The following is a 15,320-nucleotide window of genomic DNA, read 5'->3' as shown; positions in this document are numbered from 1 at the left end:
TTCAACGGGAGTGCCTTCAAAGATGGGGCTCTCTATAAAGTTACCGTTCCAGAAATCCGCAGGGCAGTTCTAACCTTGCTTTTAGGAGTCGCCATGAGTCTGAATTGACTTGATGGCAGTGAGTGTGGTTTTTTGTTTTGTTCTTTTGAGTGGCATTTGTGGTTGATCCTGGATCAACTTTGAGAGCACTTGAACGCTCAGAGATTGGTGGAAATGTTTAGGAGTCAGTGAAAGAGACTGACCAAGGCACCCTGGAGAAGTAGGAAGGAAAGCCCAGAGATGCGACTTCACAGAAGCCAAGGGAAGAGGGTACTGAGGAACTGGAAGTTAGTATTAAATACTGATGAGATGCCAAGTAAGAGAGGACAGAGGATCAACCAAGGAATCCAGCAATCTCATTCGGAACACTTGGAAAGTTTGAACACAGTTTACTGAAGTGCAAGAGTGGAACCCAAATCGGAACTGGTGGGGAGATAAGAGAAGGCCAAAAAAAAAAAAAAAAAGGCAGCAAAATTAGTAGATAAATGCCCTGAGAAATATGATTGCTTATACCAACTTAAGACTTCAATTGGATTGGAAAGGGGGGGAAAACAGACCAAATCAATAATGAGATTAAGTAACACCTATTCAGAAAGAGAGGCTCCTCATGAGATAAATGAGCAAAACTTTTTCATGATGCTTTATTAAATACATAATAGACTATTCACAGAGAATTTTCTGCCTACTTATAATTGATTTTTAGAAATCAATCAGTCCTTCAAGTAACCAACTAAGGATAACGCTAAATTCTATTAGTGTGTAGACCTACCTTAAGAACCTCAGCCTCACCTCAGCCTCCTAGAACAGCGGTTCTCAACCTTCCTCAGGCCGCGAGCCTTTCATACAGTTCCTCATGCAGTGGGGACCCCCAACCATAACATTATTCTCCTAGCAACTTCATCACTGTCATCTTGCTACTGTTATGATCAGGCAGCCCCTGTGAAAGGGTCGTTAGACCCCCAAAGGGGTCGCGACCTACAGGTTGAGAACCGCTGCCCTAAAGGATTCCTTTTTTCTTCTTCCATGGAGCCCTGGTGGTGTGGCCTGCTTGCCGCAAGGTCAGCAGTTTAAACCCACCGGCCGCTCTGATGGAGAAAGATGAGACCTTTTGCCCCAGTAAACCGGTAATGGTCTCAGAAACCCACAGGGACAATTCTCCCTGCCCTATAGGGTCACAGTGCGTCAGAAGCAACTTGAAGGTACGGAGTGAGTGGGAATCTCTTCCTCCCAGTGCAGGGATAATTATATTCCTCATGTTCATGTTTTTTAGGTCTTACCAGTTTCCGGTTAACAGAAACAACTGTTAATCTCCCCCCTCCACCGTCACTCTTCTCCGTACAGGCCCTGTTGGTCACTTTAGCAAGAAAAATCTCCCCGGGATTTCTTGTTTCTGGTCACATCAAGTTTAAACGTCTTCGGCCTGGCTGTCAAAGATAGACCACACCACAGGGTTTGTCTCCTATCAATGCCAAATCCGCCTTCAACCTGCTCTCCAGCTAGTTCCTGACATTCCCTAGCAAAAGCTTCTGCTCTGAGTCCTCCACGCACACGCTAGCTCATGTGTGCCCACGGCTCGCACTTCATTATCTCTGGTAGCGTTTCATGGGTGTTGGCCTACATCCCCCGCTCCATGCTCTGACCCTTCTCCAGAGCACAGGGTGTGCCTAGTGAGCCCCTGAGTGATCTGACTTCCTAGGAACCGGCTTCTTAACAACCTGCCAGAATTCATTGTTGTTCCATCTAAGTTCTTACCCATGTCTTCTCCTTGGCTCCTCATAAGCTTAAAACGTTGTTTAACTTCTGTATTTCAGTCAGAAGTCAACCAACATACTTTGCCTTTCTTATAAACATGTAATGTCTTAAAGAAAGTGACTTTTAGTGGGTAAAGGGAAGCGTCAGACAGTGCAAGTTATGACAAAGTAATAATTTATAAATTATCAAGGGTTCATGAGGGAGGGGACGTGGGGAGGAAGAGGAAAATGAAGAGCTGATGCCAGGGGCTTAAATGGAGAGCAAATGTTTTGAGAATGATGAGGGCAATGAATATACCAATATGCTTTACACAATTGATGTATGTGTGGATTGTGAGAAGAGTTGTATGAGCCCCTAATAAAATGATTTTTTTTTAAAAGAAAAAGAAAGTGACTTAAAAAAATCCATCACTCTGGGGTTGTTATATGCATTTGGAAAGTTCTTTTTTGGGGGCGGGGGGGTTCTAAAAGGAAAAAAATAATCCCGACCAGTGTAAGGATACTAATCCTCATGGGATGGCCATGGGATTTAAGAACGGCTGCAGAGAGGAGCTGCCTGCCTTGCTGCCTCGGAGGCTCTTGAAGGAGCGAGAATCTGCTGGGGAGGGGAGGGTGTCCAAGAAGAGCCTGAGAAAGGGGTCTTCCAGGTCCAGTGAACACCATGGACAAAACTACGAGGGCAGAGTACTTGGGGGAATTAACCCATTAATGTAAAGAGTGGATGGGGGCGGTAGAGAGAGAAAAGGGTGGGGGAAAGGAGAAGAGAGGACAGGAGGGGGGGGAGGGAGAAGGGAGGAGAAAGAGAAAGTGTGAGAAGAGAGAATGAGTGTGTGTGTGTGCATATGAGTGTATATGGGCCCACATGCACAGGCGTGCGTGCGTGTGTGCAAATGTATGTGTGTTTGCAGGGGAGCCCAAAGAAGCTCGCGCGGGCGGAACACCTGTGGGCCTTGCTGTGGCATCCCTATGCCATTCTTCAGTGTTCCCAGTGAAAGTGGCGTCGGGATCACCTCTGCCACCGCAGCTTGAACTTCATTATCTTACCTTCCGCACCATATGTTATTACTTATTTACAGTTCTTTCCTGTTCTTTGTTTGTTTTCTTTCCTGGGGATCAGGACTCAAGTCTGGCACAAAGTAGGTACTGGGTGAGCGTTTGAAGAATGAATACAATGAGTTTGTCATAAGAGGTCTGTGCACAGGAGGCACAAAAACATCTCCTTTGGCTCTCTAGTAAGAGCTGGTCTTGCCTGTTTGTCGTCTGGGGTCATTCCCGTCCATCCACCTGCACACAAAGCAAACTGATGATTGCATTGCTCTACTGCCTACTCTGCATCCTTATGGGATGCCACAAAAATGGAAAACATGGGTTTGGTGTTCAAGTGTGTACTAGGCACCACCTAGTGGTGGTTTCCAGACTTAGCCATATAGGACATTTTCTATTTGGCAACCAAACTTTCAATTGAGAGCAACTGGTGGCATATAGTGAGTTTGGGGTTGGGCACCTAACCTCAAGGTCAGCAGTTTGAAACCACCAGCTGCTTTGAGGGAGACAGAAGAGGCTTTCTACTCCCATCAAGAGCTGCAGTCTCCAAAACCCACAAGAGCAGTTCTGCCCTATCTTATAGGGTTGCTATGAATCGGAATCAACTTGATGGCTGTGCGCATTAATGCTGTAGAAATCGCTGAAGCACTCTATTAAATACTGTGTTTTCAGTGAACCTTTGCACTAGCTGTCAAATTATTAGTTGGTGGTTTTCTGTCTTCTGGGTCTTACACAAATGCTAGCTTGAGGGTCTGGTAAACAAAATATTGATACTGAAATGGCATTCTAGAGAATGATCTCTGAACGGCTGTCCACATGACCCACTGAGCAAGAGCATGACTGGACAGCCCTGGGGTCTTACATTGCAACCTCGTGTGTGACTGGCTGTCTCGGGCAGTCCCAGCGTTCCAGGAACATGGGGTAATTTTTTCTCTTAGCATCCTTCTGTTTCTTCTTCAATTTTATTTTTCTGTTTGGACAGTCTATTTTAAAAGTCTATTTTAAATTTTATCCTTGAGGATTGAACACACCCTGAAAATTTTCATGTCAAGGTGGAAATCTTAGCTTGTTAGCTCTTTCTGTATGTCTTTGGAAATGAGTGGTGACTTGTGGTTGTGGACTTGTGATGTAGAGTTGAAGGACAGCTGAGACAAGGATTAAAATTGTGATTACAATTCATTTCTCACATGTAGGTATTGCTTTGACTTAAATAGTAGTGTGAATACAAATAGAGGCATTTATTTAAAATTTCTTTCATGGATAACATAGCTGTGGAAGCATAAGCTTAATTATGTTTTTTTAAGCACTTTCCAATGACAGGAATACAGAGGAGTATAATTACCATCATTTTATAGATGAAGGCGCTGAAGTACGTGGAAGTTCAGTGGCTTTCACGAGGTCTCAGTGCTCCTGTTTCCAGGTGAGCATTAAGACTCAGACAGCAAGGAAGCTAGAGTTGATGTAAGCTTGCTCTCTAGCAATATGGAAAACGCACTAGAAATTCACAGTACACGCATGCAGAGAAGACTTTAGCTTGGTTAATAACTCTTGTTTAATAAAACACTACTTGATGAAAAGGCTTGGTTTTAATTTATTGTTGGCGTTATCAGCACATGCTTATTTCCTCCACTAATTATCATTTACACACACATACACACACACACACACACACACCTTCGTTCCAGCTAAACGTTTATTCCAGGTTCTAAAGTTCTTAAATTTTGGTTCCCTCAAACTGCTAAATCCTTTCCTCAGTCCCAGTACCCAGCAACAAGTGTGTTTATGGAGACGTGGCAACTATCCGTGACCTGCCTCCTGCCTTCTCCTGCCTTCATCTTCACACTAGTCCTCTTGGCTCTTAAAGATGTGATATGCAATGGATGGATGGATGGATGGATGGATGGATGGATGGATGGATGGAGATAAGAGTTGAACGAGCCCCCAATAAAATGATTTTGAAAAAGTGGCAAAAAAAAAAAGATGTGATATGTCCATCAGTATCTCTCAGAGGCAGATAGAGTGTGTTACTAGTGACCACTGATAGAGAAAAGTCCATTTGGGTACTGGCTTACCTCTGCTTCACATATACTTATATGTGTGGGCTACTGTCTAAAGAATAGATGTGCATGTTTTTTAATCGGATATTTAAATTTTTCCTTATAAAAGTATAAACATAGTTCTGAGCAAATGCCATTATACCATACATTCTGAGGGTGGATTTTTTTGGTGTTTTGAAAATTATTGCTATAAAAAAATGATTGCTATGATCTTCTCTCCTCATTTCCCTCTGTCCACACTGCTCCACCGTATGTATTAAAGGGCATCTAAAACATAGCTTGTAGCCTTCCTTATATTTCTATACTTAACCTCATTACATGAGTTATCTCCATACACAGTTACACACAAACACACACAGAGGACATGTTATCAGCAGTCACCCCAGGCCCTGGGAAAGGGCATTATGCTTGGTAAAGTGGAGGTGCGGTGAAAAAGAGGGAGTCCCTGGGTGAGGTGGACAGAGTCAGTGGCTGTAACAATGGGCGCAAACATAAGAACGATGGTGAGGTTGGCACCGGACGTGGGGGGGGGGGTTTCTGTTGGGCACGGGGTTGCGATGAGATGGACCAACTTGGCAGCACCTAACAGCAACAACTACATTCTCGGGGGGGGGGGGGCTAACATTTTATTTTTAAATAGGAAAAAATAGGATCTTAATCTCTATACATTACAAAATGCATATTTATTCCTTTCAAGCAACTATCTCTTCTTGAAGCTGTCTCCCACAGATAAGAAAACATGGGATTTTCAGATTGCGTGTCAAGGATTTTATTTATTTATTTATTTATTTTACGTATTGGTGATAGTTACAGGAGGGAAGGGAATGTTGAACAAATCGTGCTATAACGGTGTCCCAGAATCATGTGCTGTCATTAAAAAACAAATTGGATTCTTAGCAGAAGGGATCTTTTCTCACAATATCTTGATTGTTACTGTTTTTGCTGGTTTTATTCCCTTAACTCACACCGAGCACACTTTCAAAGAGGAATGAAGTGAATGTGGACGGACAGGCCTGCTGTTTAGCATTGAAAACCTGCCTAAGTAGCTTTCCAGGGCCTCTTTCACTCCCCTTTCCTTTCCTGCTGGACTTCTTAGTTCGCCTGGCACTGTTTTAATTTTTTTTCCCCTTGCTTACCTTTCTCTATTTTGGAAACAGGAAATTCCCAGGTTCCAACTACTCAAATCCTTCCTTCCTTGGCTTTTAACTCCTACTAGACTTTTTTTTGTTTTAACCAGTGGCATCACGGGGGCACAGCCATGAACACTAACTTCAAAAATAAACTGAGATCCAGTGAACTGGCAACCCCCAGAGATGGGTCCCGGAGAAGCTGGACATGCTTGGACGTAAGAAACTCATAGGAAAGAAGTCTCGTTTCCATAAAACCACAGCTGGTTCTTTTGTTTTTGTTCTCCTTCTGCACAGATTCGAGAAAGGACGCATCTACACGTTCATTGGCGAAGTTGTGGTTTCTGTGAATCCCTACAAGCCGCTGAACATCTATGGCAGAGACATGATTGAGCAGTATAAAGGTCGGGAACTCTATGAGAGACCGCCGCACCTCTTTGCTATCGCCGATGCGGCTTACAAGGCCATGAAAAGACGATCAAAAGATACCTGCATCATGATATCAGGTATTCCAGGGGGCCCCAGTCTTTCAAGGTCAGACCATATTTCACTGATTTGGTACTCAAGGATCCAAATTTCTGACCTCCCTCAACCCCCAAAAGGTAGAAATAAACTATATCATAGAAGAAAACAACCTATAAAGAACTTTAAATACCAAATGCTTTTCATCATTTCTGGTCATCTCCTGGTTTGGGTTCAAGTACAAACACATATCGCACTTGGGTGGTACCCTTCTGCTCCGTGTTGTAGACTGAGTTGACACGGGAAATGCTTCCTCCCAGTCCAAACTCAGAAGTGGGAAAAATGGAAGAAAATTTATTTTAAATCATAATAGGGCAGAACCAAGAAAGTCAGATGAGTGAAGGGGAGCTGGGATTGTGGCATACACAGAAGCATCGGTGCCAGAACCAGGCTGCTGGGCCGGAGTGGGAGCTGTAGAACCAAGGGAGGAGGGAGACCGCCCACAGAGCCCATGTGGCTGAGAACGAGCTTCCTAGAAGTGACTTCTTCAAATAATCTCATGTAATGAATGACATTGGGGCAGGGGAAAAAATCTCTTGATGCTAATGTTACTTCCCATTTGCATTAGTGGTTTTTCACATTTGAAAATATTTTTATGATTGTCGCCCATTTGGCTATCAGTATGACTCACTGAGCAGGAAGTAGAATAGTTGCTTTTCTGCTTTATAGATGAGAACGTTTAGGGTCCAAGATGTTAAATAACTTGGAATTAGGGTTCCAGAATTTTATCCTAGGATTACTTTTATTTTTTTTAAGAAGCACATTAAGTAATTTATTCCAATTATTTAAAACATTTAATTACACACTTTCAATAGGCAACTGGTAAAAACAAAAGGCAGCTGTTTTTTTTTTCAGTACTTCTCAGACTTCTGACATTGTAAATGAGCCAAGCAACACCTCTGAAGGCCAAGGGCCTCCTTAATTCATTTGTCCAAATGTTTAAGATCACAGCCATTTCTAGCACCTGTTTCCCCCCTAAAAGCGATTCACTTTCCATCGGGTTCCACACCTATGGCAGTTAAGTTGTAAAGACCAAAGCACTGAATGATGCATTTTCCCCGTTGACTGATTTTACACCGTGTAAGGTCTTCCTCGTTTACAAAAATACTCCTGCCTTATATGAAAAACTCCCTGTCATGTGGTTGACGATCAGTAAATTTCAAGTACACGAAATTAGTTTGCCCGTTTTCTTGGCAAAGAACCTCGGTCAGAAGGCCGAAGCCAGCCCTCCAGCCGGCACCTGGCGAAGGGGGCTGAGGCGCCTCACGGCGGTCGGGCGGCCCTGTCCAGCAGTGCCATTCGAGAAGACCACAGTAGTGCACTGTTTGTTTTTCTTTCTTCAGCGGACCCTCGAGGGCTCGTGCATCCTTTTTAACAACTGTGTCACGGTGTGTTTTTTCCATTCCAGAGGGATGGGCCTATCCTTTCCAAATTGTAATTATAGCATGTAGTCCAACTGCTGCTCACCTGTCCGATTATGCAACAGTGAGGCGGGGAGCCATGCCTTCATCCTCCATCTGTGTTTACCCCGTCATCCATCTCTCCCTCTCCCTCTCCCTCTCCCTCTCCCTCCCCTACTCTGCTTCTCAGCTGGGTTTGATCATTCATTACAATAACTGTGCAGAACTCACAAGACAATACTGACAATTAAGGGGGCTTATTAGGGAAGTTCATTAGTTATCACAAGTCGGGATCAGTAAACAGTAGGGAGACAGTCACTGGTCCACAGCAGCACCTCTCCTCAGCCAGCTGCCAAGTCTCTCTCTGGTCCATAGCCTCTCAGCCTGGGCCTCTGCTTCGTGCCCCTTAGTCTCGGTGCTGCCTCTCTGGTCTGTCACAAGGTGTCCTTGCCTCGGCCTCTGGGCTTGGCCTGGCTCCTTGCTGTGCCCTTCAGCTTCATGCCACAGTGTCTGGTGCCTCTGGGCTTGGCCTTGGCCACTTCACACAGAGAACTTAAATGTGGTCGTGGGCTTTCTCTGTGTGTGTCCAAGGTAGCTCTTATTCACAGAGTAAGGCTATATGAATTTAACTGCGCCCACTGTTTGAATCACTACCTTGCCTTTGAATCTGCAGAACTTGGGAGTCATTACCAACCACAAGAACATTTCAGGTCTTAATAATTTTTTACTAAGTAAATCTGGATATGTAGCCTACAGCCTTTCACTTCTTTAGGAGTTTTCTGTTTTTCAAATCTGTTAGAGCCAGCCATACCAAGACAGGTTCAAATGACCCCAAAAAGTATAGTTGAAAACAATAAAAATAAGTGACATCAAAATAGTAAGCTTCCCGTGGTTTACAGAACAATGCTAAGTGTTGCACACTCTCTCTCAGGGGAGAGTGGCGCTGGGAAAACGGAAGCCAGCAAGTACATTATGCAGTACATCGCCGCCATCACCAACCCCAGCCAGCGCGCCGAGGTCGAAAGGTAAGAGCAATCTATTAGTGGGGGGAATTCTGAGTGGAACGGACATGGCCAGGCTATCGAGCATTTGTTGCCGGTAAGTCGACTTTGATTTTCTTGTTACAAATGATGTTGTATTGCATTGGGCGAATCTGCTGCAGAAGGCCTCTTTCAACTGTTAGAGAGTAAAAATGGCCCTCGGAGGACGAAGGCGAAGGCAAGGTATTTTCAATTGTCTCATATCTATGAAAGCTGGACTACAAATAAGAACAGCTGGAGAAGATTTGCTTCATTAGAATGATGGTGTTGGTGAAGAATATTTGAATTACCACAGACTGCCAGAAGAACAAACAGATCTTTCCTGGAGGAAGCTCTGTCGAATGCGCCTTAGAAACTAGGATGGCAAGACTGTTGTCTTATGTACTCTTGACATGTTATCCAGAAGGACCGGTCCCGAGAGGATGACACCATGCTGGGGAAAGTAGAAGGTCGTGGAAAAAGAGGACGTCCTTTTGGGGCGGATTGAGGCCTTGGTTACAATGATGGGTTCGAACATGGCAGTAATTAGGAGGAAGACAGGAGCAGGCAGTGTTCTGGTCGGTTGGGCACAGGGTCACCATGAACCAGAACCAACCTAGCAGCACCGACAACAGCGTACTATCTCCATACTTGCATGCACACCGATGTGTCTATGTGTAATAGAAAGCTACACATAGATCTGTAAACTCTACCTAATGACAACATTTTGTTTCACTTACTCTGAAACCAGTGATAATGTCCTCACTCTAGACTGTGGCTTTCCCTGTGGTCCGCAAAGAGGTTGTCATTCCACTGGCAAGTTTATTGTTTTGGCCGGCACTTGAACAGCAGCGCTGGATTCTGACGAGCCCCACGTTCCCTACCTCGGGTGAAGAGGGCTCGGGACGACAGACCCCACTGATAGGCGAGGTTATCAATGTCGATAAGATCAAGCTTCTCACCACCAGACCAATGGGTAACATCATGATCAATGGAGAAAAGGTTGAAGTAGTCAAGGACTTTGTCTTGCTTGGATCCACTATCAATAATCACGGAAGCAGCAGTCAGGAGATCAAAAGATGTGTTGCATTAGGTAAATCAACTGCAGAAGAAACCTTTTGAGCATCGAAAAGCAAGGATGTTACTTTGAGGACCAAGTTGCAGTTGCCCCAAGCCCTGGTGTTTAATTTTCCTCGTGTGCATGTGAAAGTTGGACATGGAATAAGGAAGACCGAAGAAGAATCGATGCATTTGAGTCGTGGTGCTGGCAACGCACGTTGAAAAGACCATGAACTGCTAAAAGGACAGACAAATCTGTCTTGGAAGAAGTATGACCAGAGTGCTCCTCACAGGCAAGGATGGGAAGCTTCGTCGTACGTGCTTTGGCCATACTGTCAGAGCGGCCGGTCCCTGGAGAAGATAGCATGGTTGGTAGAGCGTGGGGGCAGTGAAGAAAAGGAACGTGCTCAACGCGGCGGCGGGTTCACACAGTGCTTGCAACAGTGGGCGCAGGCATTTGTGGCTCAGGGGCCGTTGTGAGGCTGGTGCAGGACCACGCAGTGTTTTGTTCGGTGTGCATTGGGTCGTTGTGGGTCAGCATCCACTCGGTGGCACCCAAAAACCACCAGTGAGCTTTCCTTTTCCAGAAGGGTTTCATGCCAGGCTGTGCTGCCACACACAGTGCGATGAGTCATGAAACTGGTCTGGAATGGCGGGGGAGCTGCTGATTAAAATGCATAAAAAATGAAGAAATTATTTTTTCTTAAGGGAAGGAAGAAATCTGGCTGTCCAGTAGCATGAGTGGTTTTCTCATGTGTCATAGATTTTTGAAGAGATAGGGTCAGAGTTTTCCAAAGTGGCTATTATAAAGCTCTGTCGATTTTCATAAATAAGTTTGGGACTGTCTTTGGTTTTCAATATTGCATCACTGAAGAGTCACCCGTCACATCCACGCCACAGCCTTTGAGGTGGTGAACATAAAGTCAGGGGCCATCTGTCTTGGAAGAAGGGATGAGGGTGTAGACAAACCTCCTCTACTTGGGCTGTTATCCTTTTCCATTGTAATCAGGCTGGATTGCCAGGTCAAGAATATCATTTTATTGGGGCTCTAACAGCTTTTATCATAATCCATACATCCATCCATTGTGTCAAGCACATTTGTACATTTGTTGTCATCATCATTTTCAAAACATTTTCCTTCTACTTCAGCCCTTAATATCAGCTCCTCATTTTCCCCCTCCTTCCTCCACCCTTCCTCATGAACCCTTGATAATTTATAAAATTTCCCCCATGTCTTACACCGACCGCTGTCTCCCTTCACCCACTTTTCTATTGTTCATCCCCCTAGGAAAGGGTTCTGTGTAGAATTGTGACATCCCCGCTTCTGATTCTGACTTTGCCATCTGACCTAACAAGGATAAGGATGTCAATGAACTTCCCTAATTTTCCCCAGGGCCCTCGGGAGAGTGCCTAGCTGAGAACTAAGTTAATTTCATTACTAATTTCAATAGACGTTGTAGAGAATACCCCAACCCCAATCTCACTGTGATCGTGTGACCCAGGTAAATGTGTCAGTCTCTCAAAGGCACATCTGCCGAGTCTCACAGACAGTGACCATGGACCATTCTCATTTCATGGAAGCAGGCTGTTTCCCCCACGTTGGAAAAGTACACTCTTATCTAGGAGGCAATAGGGCAGCTGGCCACTTGATTTAGTGAGGAGGGAGTAACGGTGGATCTGCTGCATGGGGTTATTTCTGTGGCCAAGGCGATTTCCATAGGCCTGCAGAAGAATTTATATCTAAAAGGGATTTATAGATAAGAGGAATCTTTTCAATGAAATAAAAAGAAGGGTGTAAGGCCTAGCATGAAATTCAGATGGATTCACCAAGCGGGGGGGGGGGGTGAGTTGCTCAGCAGAAAGTTAACATTTGCTCAGTAAAGTCAAGAATGAAGAACAGATACAAAGGATAGAGAGTTTCCAATAACATATTGAACAGTTATAAATTGTTCATGACCATAAGGATTCTGCCATACACGGCAGGTTTTATGGACTATATCCTAGGAGCCCTGGCTATGCATTAGGCTGAGAACCACAAGGTCAGCAGCTCGAAACCATCAGCCAATCTGCGAGAGAGAGAGAGAGAGAGAGAGAGAGAGAGAGAGAGAGAGAGAGAGAGAGAGAGAGAGAGACAAGGTTTTCTACTCCTGTAAAGAGTTATGGTCTCAGAAACTCACAGGGGAATTTACATTGCCCTTAGGGTCACTGTGTGTGGGCATCGACTCAATGGCAGGGAGGTTTTCATATGCTATACCCTGCATATGCTATATCGTGTGTGTATCCTATATATAACCACGCTCAGATCTAAGTCAGTATATATTGAGATGCCTCATTCTTTGTAGCACATGCCTGATTTTTCATTTCCTATTGGAAAGCAGACTTTTTAAAAATTATTAAATGCTCTTATTGGGGGCTCGTACATCTCTTATCACAAACCACATATTCATCCATTGCGGCAAGCACATTTGTACTTATGTTCCCATCATCATTTTCAAAGTATTTTCTTTCTACTTGAGCCCGTGTTATCAGCTCATTTCCCCCTCCCTTTCCCACCCTCCCTCCCTTTTGAACCCTTGATAAGTTATAGATTATTATTTTCATATATTACCTCATCCTCTGCCATACTTCACCCACTTTTCTATTGCTCATCCCCTCGGGAGGGGGCTATATGTTGATCCTTGTGATCAATTCCCCCTTTCTTCCCCCACCTTCCCCTTATCTTCCTGGTATCTCTGTCCTCATTGTTGGCCCTGAGGGGTTTACTCTATCCTGGATTCCCTGTGTTGCAGGCTCTTACCTGTAGCAGTGGGCATGTTCTGGTCTGATCCAATTTATAAAGTAGAATTGAGATAATGATGTGGGGGGGGGGGCGGGAAGCATTAAAGAACTAGAGGAAAGTTGTGTGTTTCATCAGTGCTATACTGCACCTTGACTGGCTCATCTCTTCCTTGTGACCCTTCTGTGAGGGGATGTCCAATTGTCTACAGATGGGCTTTAGGTCTCCACTCCTCGCCCTGTCCCCACCTTTCACATTGGTATAATTTTGTTCTGCATCTTAGATGTCTGATACTTGATCCCATCAACACCTCATGGTCACACAGGCTGGTGTGCTTCTTGCATGTGGGCTTTGTTGCTCCTCGGCTAGATGGCCGCTTGTCTACCTTCAAGCCTTTAAGACCCCAGATGCTATATATCTTTTGATGGCAGGGCACCATCAGCTTTCTTCACCACATTTGTTTATGCACCCACTTTGTCTTCAATGATTTGTGTTGAGAAGGTGAGCATCACAGGATGCTGGATTATTAGAACAAAGGTGCGTGCATTAAGGGAGTACTTGAGTCGAAGCCCCGAGTTCATCTGCTACCTTAATTCTTAACATATAGATATAAGTACAAAGATTTATTTCCCTCTTGTTATATATAAATATATTTACATATGTACATGCCTGTATTTGCACCTCTATAAATCTCTTTTGCCTCCTAGTTCTTTCCTCTGTTTCCTTTTACTTTTCTCTTGTCCCACCATCATGTTCGGCCTTCATTCAGGTTTAGGAATTCCTCGCTGCTACATTGCCCTTGATTAAGCCCCACTGGGCATTCTACACCCTTCTCTCCATTGATTTTAGTTCACTTGTTGATCCCTTGTCCCTGAGTTGGTCCCCCACCCTTCCTTTCTCCCACCTCCCCTTCTCCTGTATCCCCCTACACCCCTCTCCCCTCCCCAAACCATCAGTTCCATTGTTTTCGTCTTGGAATTATTTATCCCACCTGTCTTATCTAGATAGACATGCAGACATATTAAAAAGTGAAAAAACCAGGCAAAGCCAAACAAAACAACAAAGGAAGACAAAACCAACAAAACAATAACAACAACAAAAAACAAAATAACAACAAAAAGAAAGTCAATGACAAAAAAGGAAAAGCCTATAAATAATTCCAGGTCTGTTTTCTGACCTTTAGGAGTGTTTTCCAGTCGAGTCTGATGAGGTGCCACATTCTGGCCCCAAAGTCTATTTTTGATATTTCCCGGGGATTTCATTGCTTTGCTCCCCTTGCTGCTCTGTTGCATGCCATTAGTGTTTTGGCCCAGTGTTATATGGTCAGATTGGGCACAGTTCCCACACTGTGTCTCCAGTGTTGTCCCCTGTAGCACTATGGGTCAGTGAAGAGTGTCATGTGTGGTCGTGAGGCCGGCCCTATAGTCCTCTCCATGCATTGTCTGCTCTCAGAAATAGCATCCTCTGGGCTTGGTGGGCCAGGATGTGTTCCCATCCCTCTTTGGGAAAGCAGACATTTTTATCCATCCCTATTGGATACTTCAGTTTTTGTCATCTTTTGCTCTTGTAACTTATACTATAGTCAGCATATTTGTATGAATATTTACATGTGTTTTAACTAAATTTACCTTTTTAAAATCATTTTATTAGGGGCTCACACAACTCTTATCACAATCCATACACACATACATCAATAGTGTAAAGCACATCTGTACATTCATTGCCCTCATCATTCTCAAAACATTTGCTCTCCACTTAAGCCCTTGGCATCAGGTCCTCATTTTTCCCCTCCCTCCCCGCTCCCCCTCCCTCATGAGCCCTTGATAATTTATAAATTATTATTTGGTCATATCTTGCCCTGTCCAACATCTCCCTTCACCTACTTTTCTGTTTTCCGTCCCCCAGGGAGGAGGCGGTCACATGTAGATCCTTGTAATCGGTTCCCTCTTTCCAACCCACTCTCCCTCTGCCCTCCCAGTATCGCCACTCACACCGCTGGTCCTGAAGGGATCATCCACCCTGGATTCCCTGTGTTTCCAGTTCCTATCTGTACCAGCGTACATCCTCTGGTCTAGCCAGACTTGCAAGGTAGAATTCGGATCATGATAGTGGGGGGAGAGGAAGCATTTAGGAACTAGAGGAAAGTTGTATTTTTCATCAGTGCTAAATCACACCTTGCCTGGCTCATCTCCTCCCCTAGACCCCTCTGTGAGTGGATCTCCAGTGGCCGACAAGTGGGCTTTGGGTCTCCACTCTGTACTCCCCCCTAAGTCCACCTTTTTTTAAGGCCTGGTCTTTAGAGTTTTTACAATGACATGTGTTTTATCCGCATTCAAGAGTGAAGAACATGCTGCTGAAGTCCAACTGTGTCCTGGAAGCATTTGGAAACGCCAGAACCAACCGTAACGACAACTCGAGCCGGTTTGGAAAATACATGGATATCAACTTTGATTTCAAGGGGGACCCGATTGGTGGGCATATTAATAACTATTTATTGGAGAAGGTAAATTATGCTTAATTTCTGAG

At 44.5% G+C, this 15,320-nt stretch overlaps 1 protein-coding gene across 1 annotated transcript in view; it reads left to right on the top strand.

Moving 5' to 3' along the window:
• Window positions 1-15,320, top strand: part of MYO1D (myosin ID) — a 333,146-nt gene that overhangs the window by 96,362 nt on the left and 221,464 nt on the right. Inside the window, exons 2-4 of the mRNA XM_075561385.1 lie at window positions 6,316-6,524; window positions 8,872-8,965; window positions 15,132-15,297. Coding sequence (XP_075417500.1) covers window positions 6,316-6,524; window positions 8,872-8,965; window positions 15,132-15,297 — 469 coding nt within the window. The remainder of the gene's footprint in view (window positions 1-6,315; window positions 6,525-8,871; window positions 8,966-15,131; window positions 15,298-15,320) is intronic.

Source organism: Tenrec ecaudatus, chromosome 10 (genome assembly GCF_050624435.1).
Source record: "Tenrec ecaudatus isolate mTenEca1 chromosome 10, mTenEca1.hap1, whole genome shotgun sequence".
NCBI classification, from domain to species: domain Eukaryota; kingdom Metazoa; phylum Chordata; class Mammalia; order Afrosoricida; family Tenrecidae; genus Tenrec; species Tenrec ecaudatus.
Note: the sequence above shows the minus strand (reverse complement) of the source record. Positions and strands in the feature narration are given on the sequence as shown.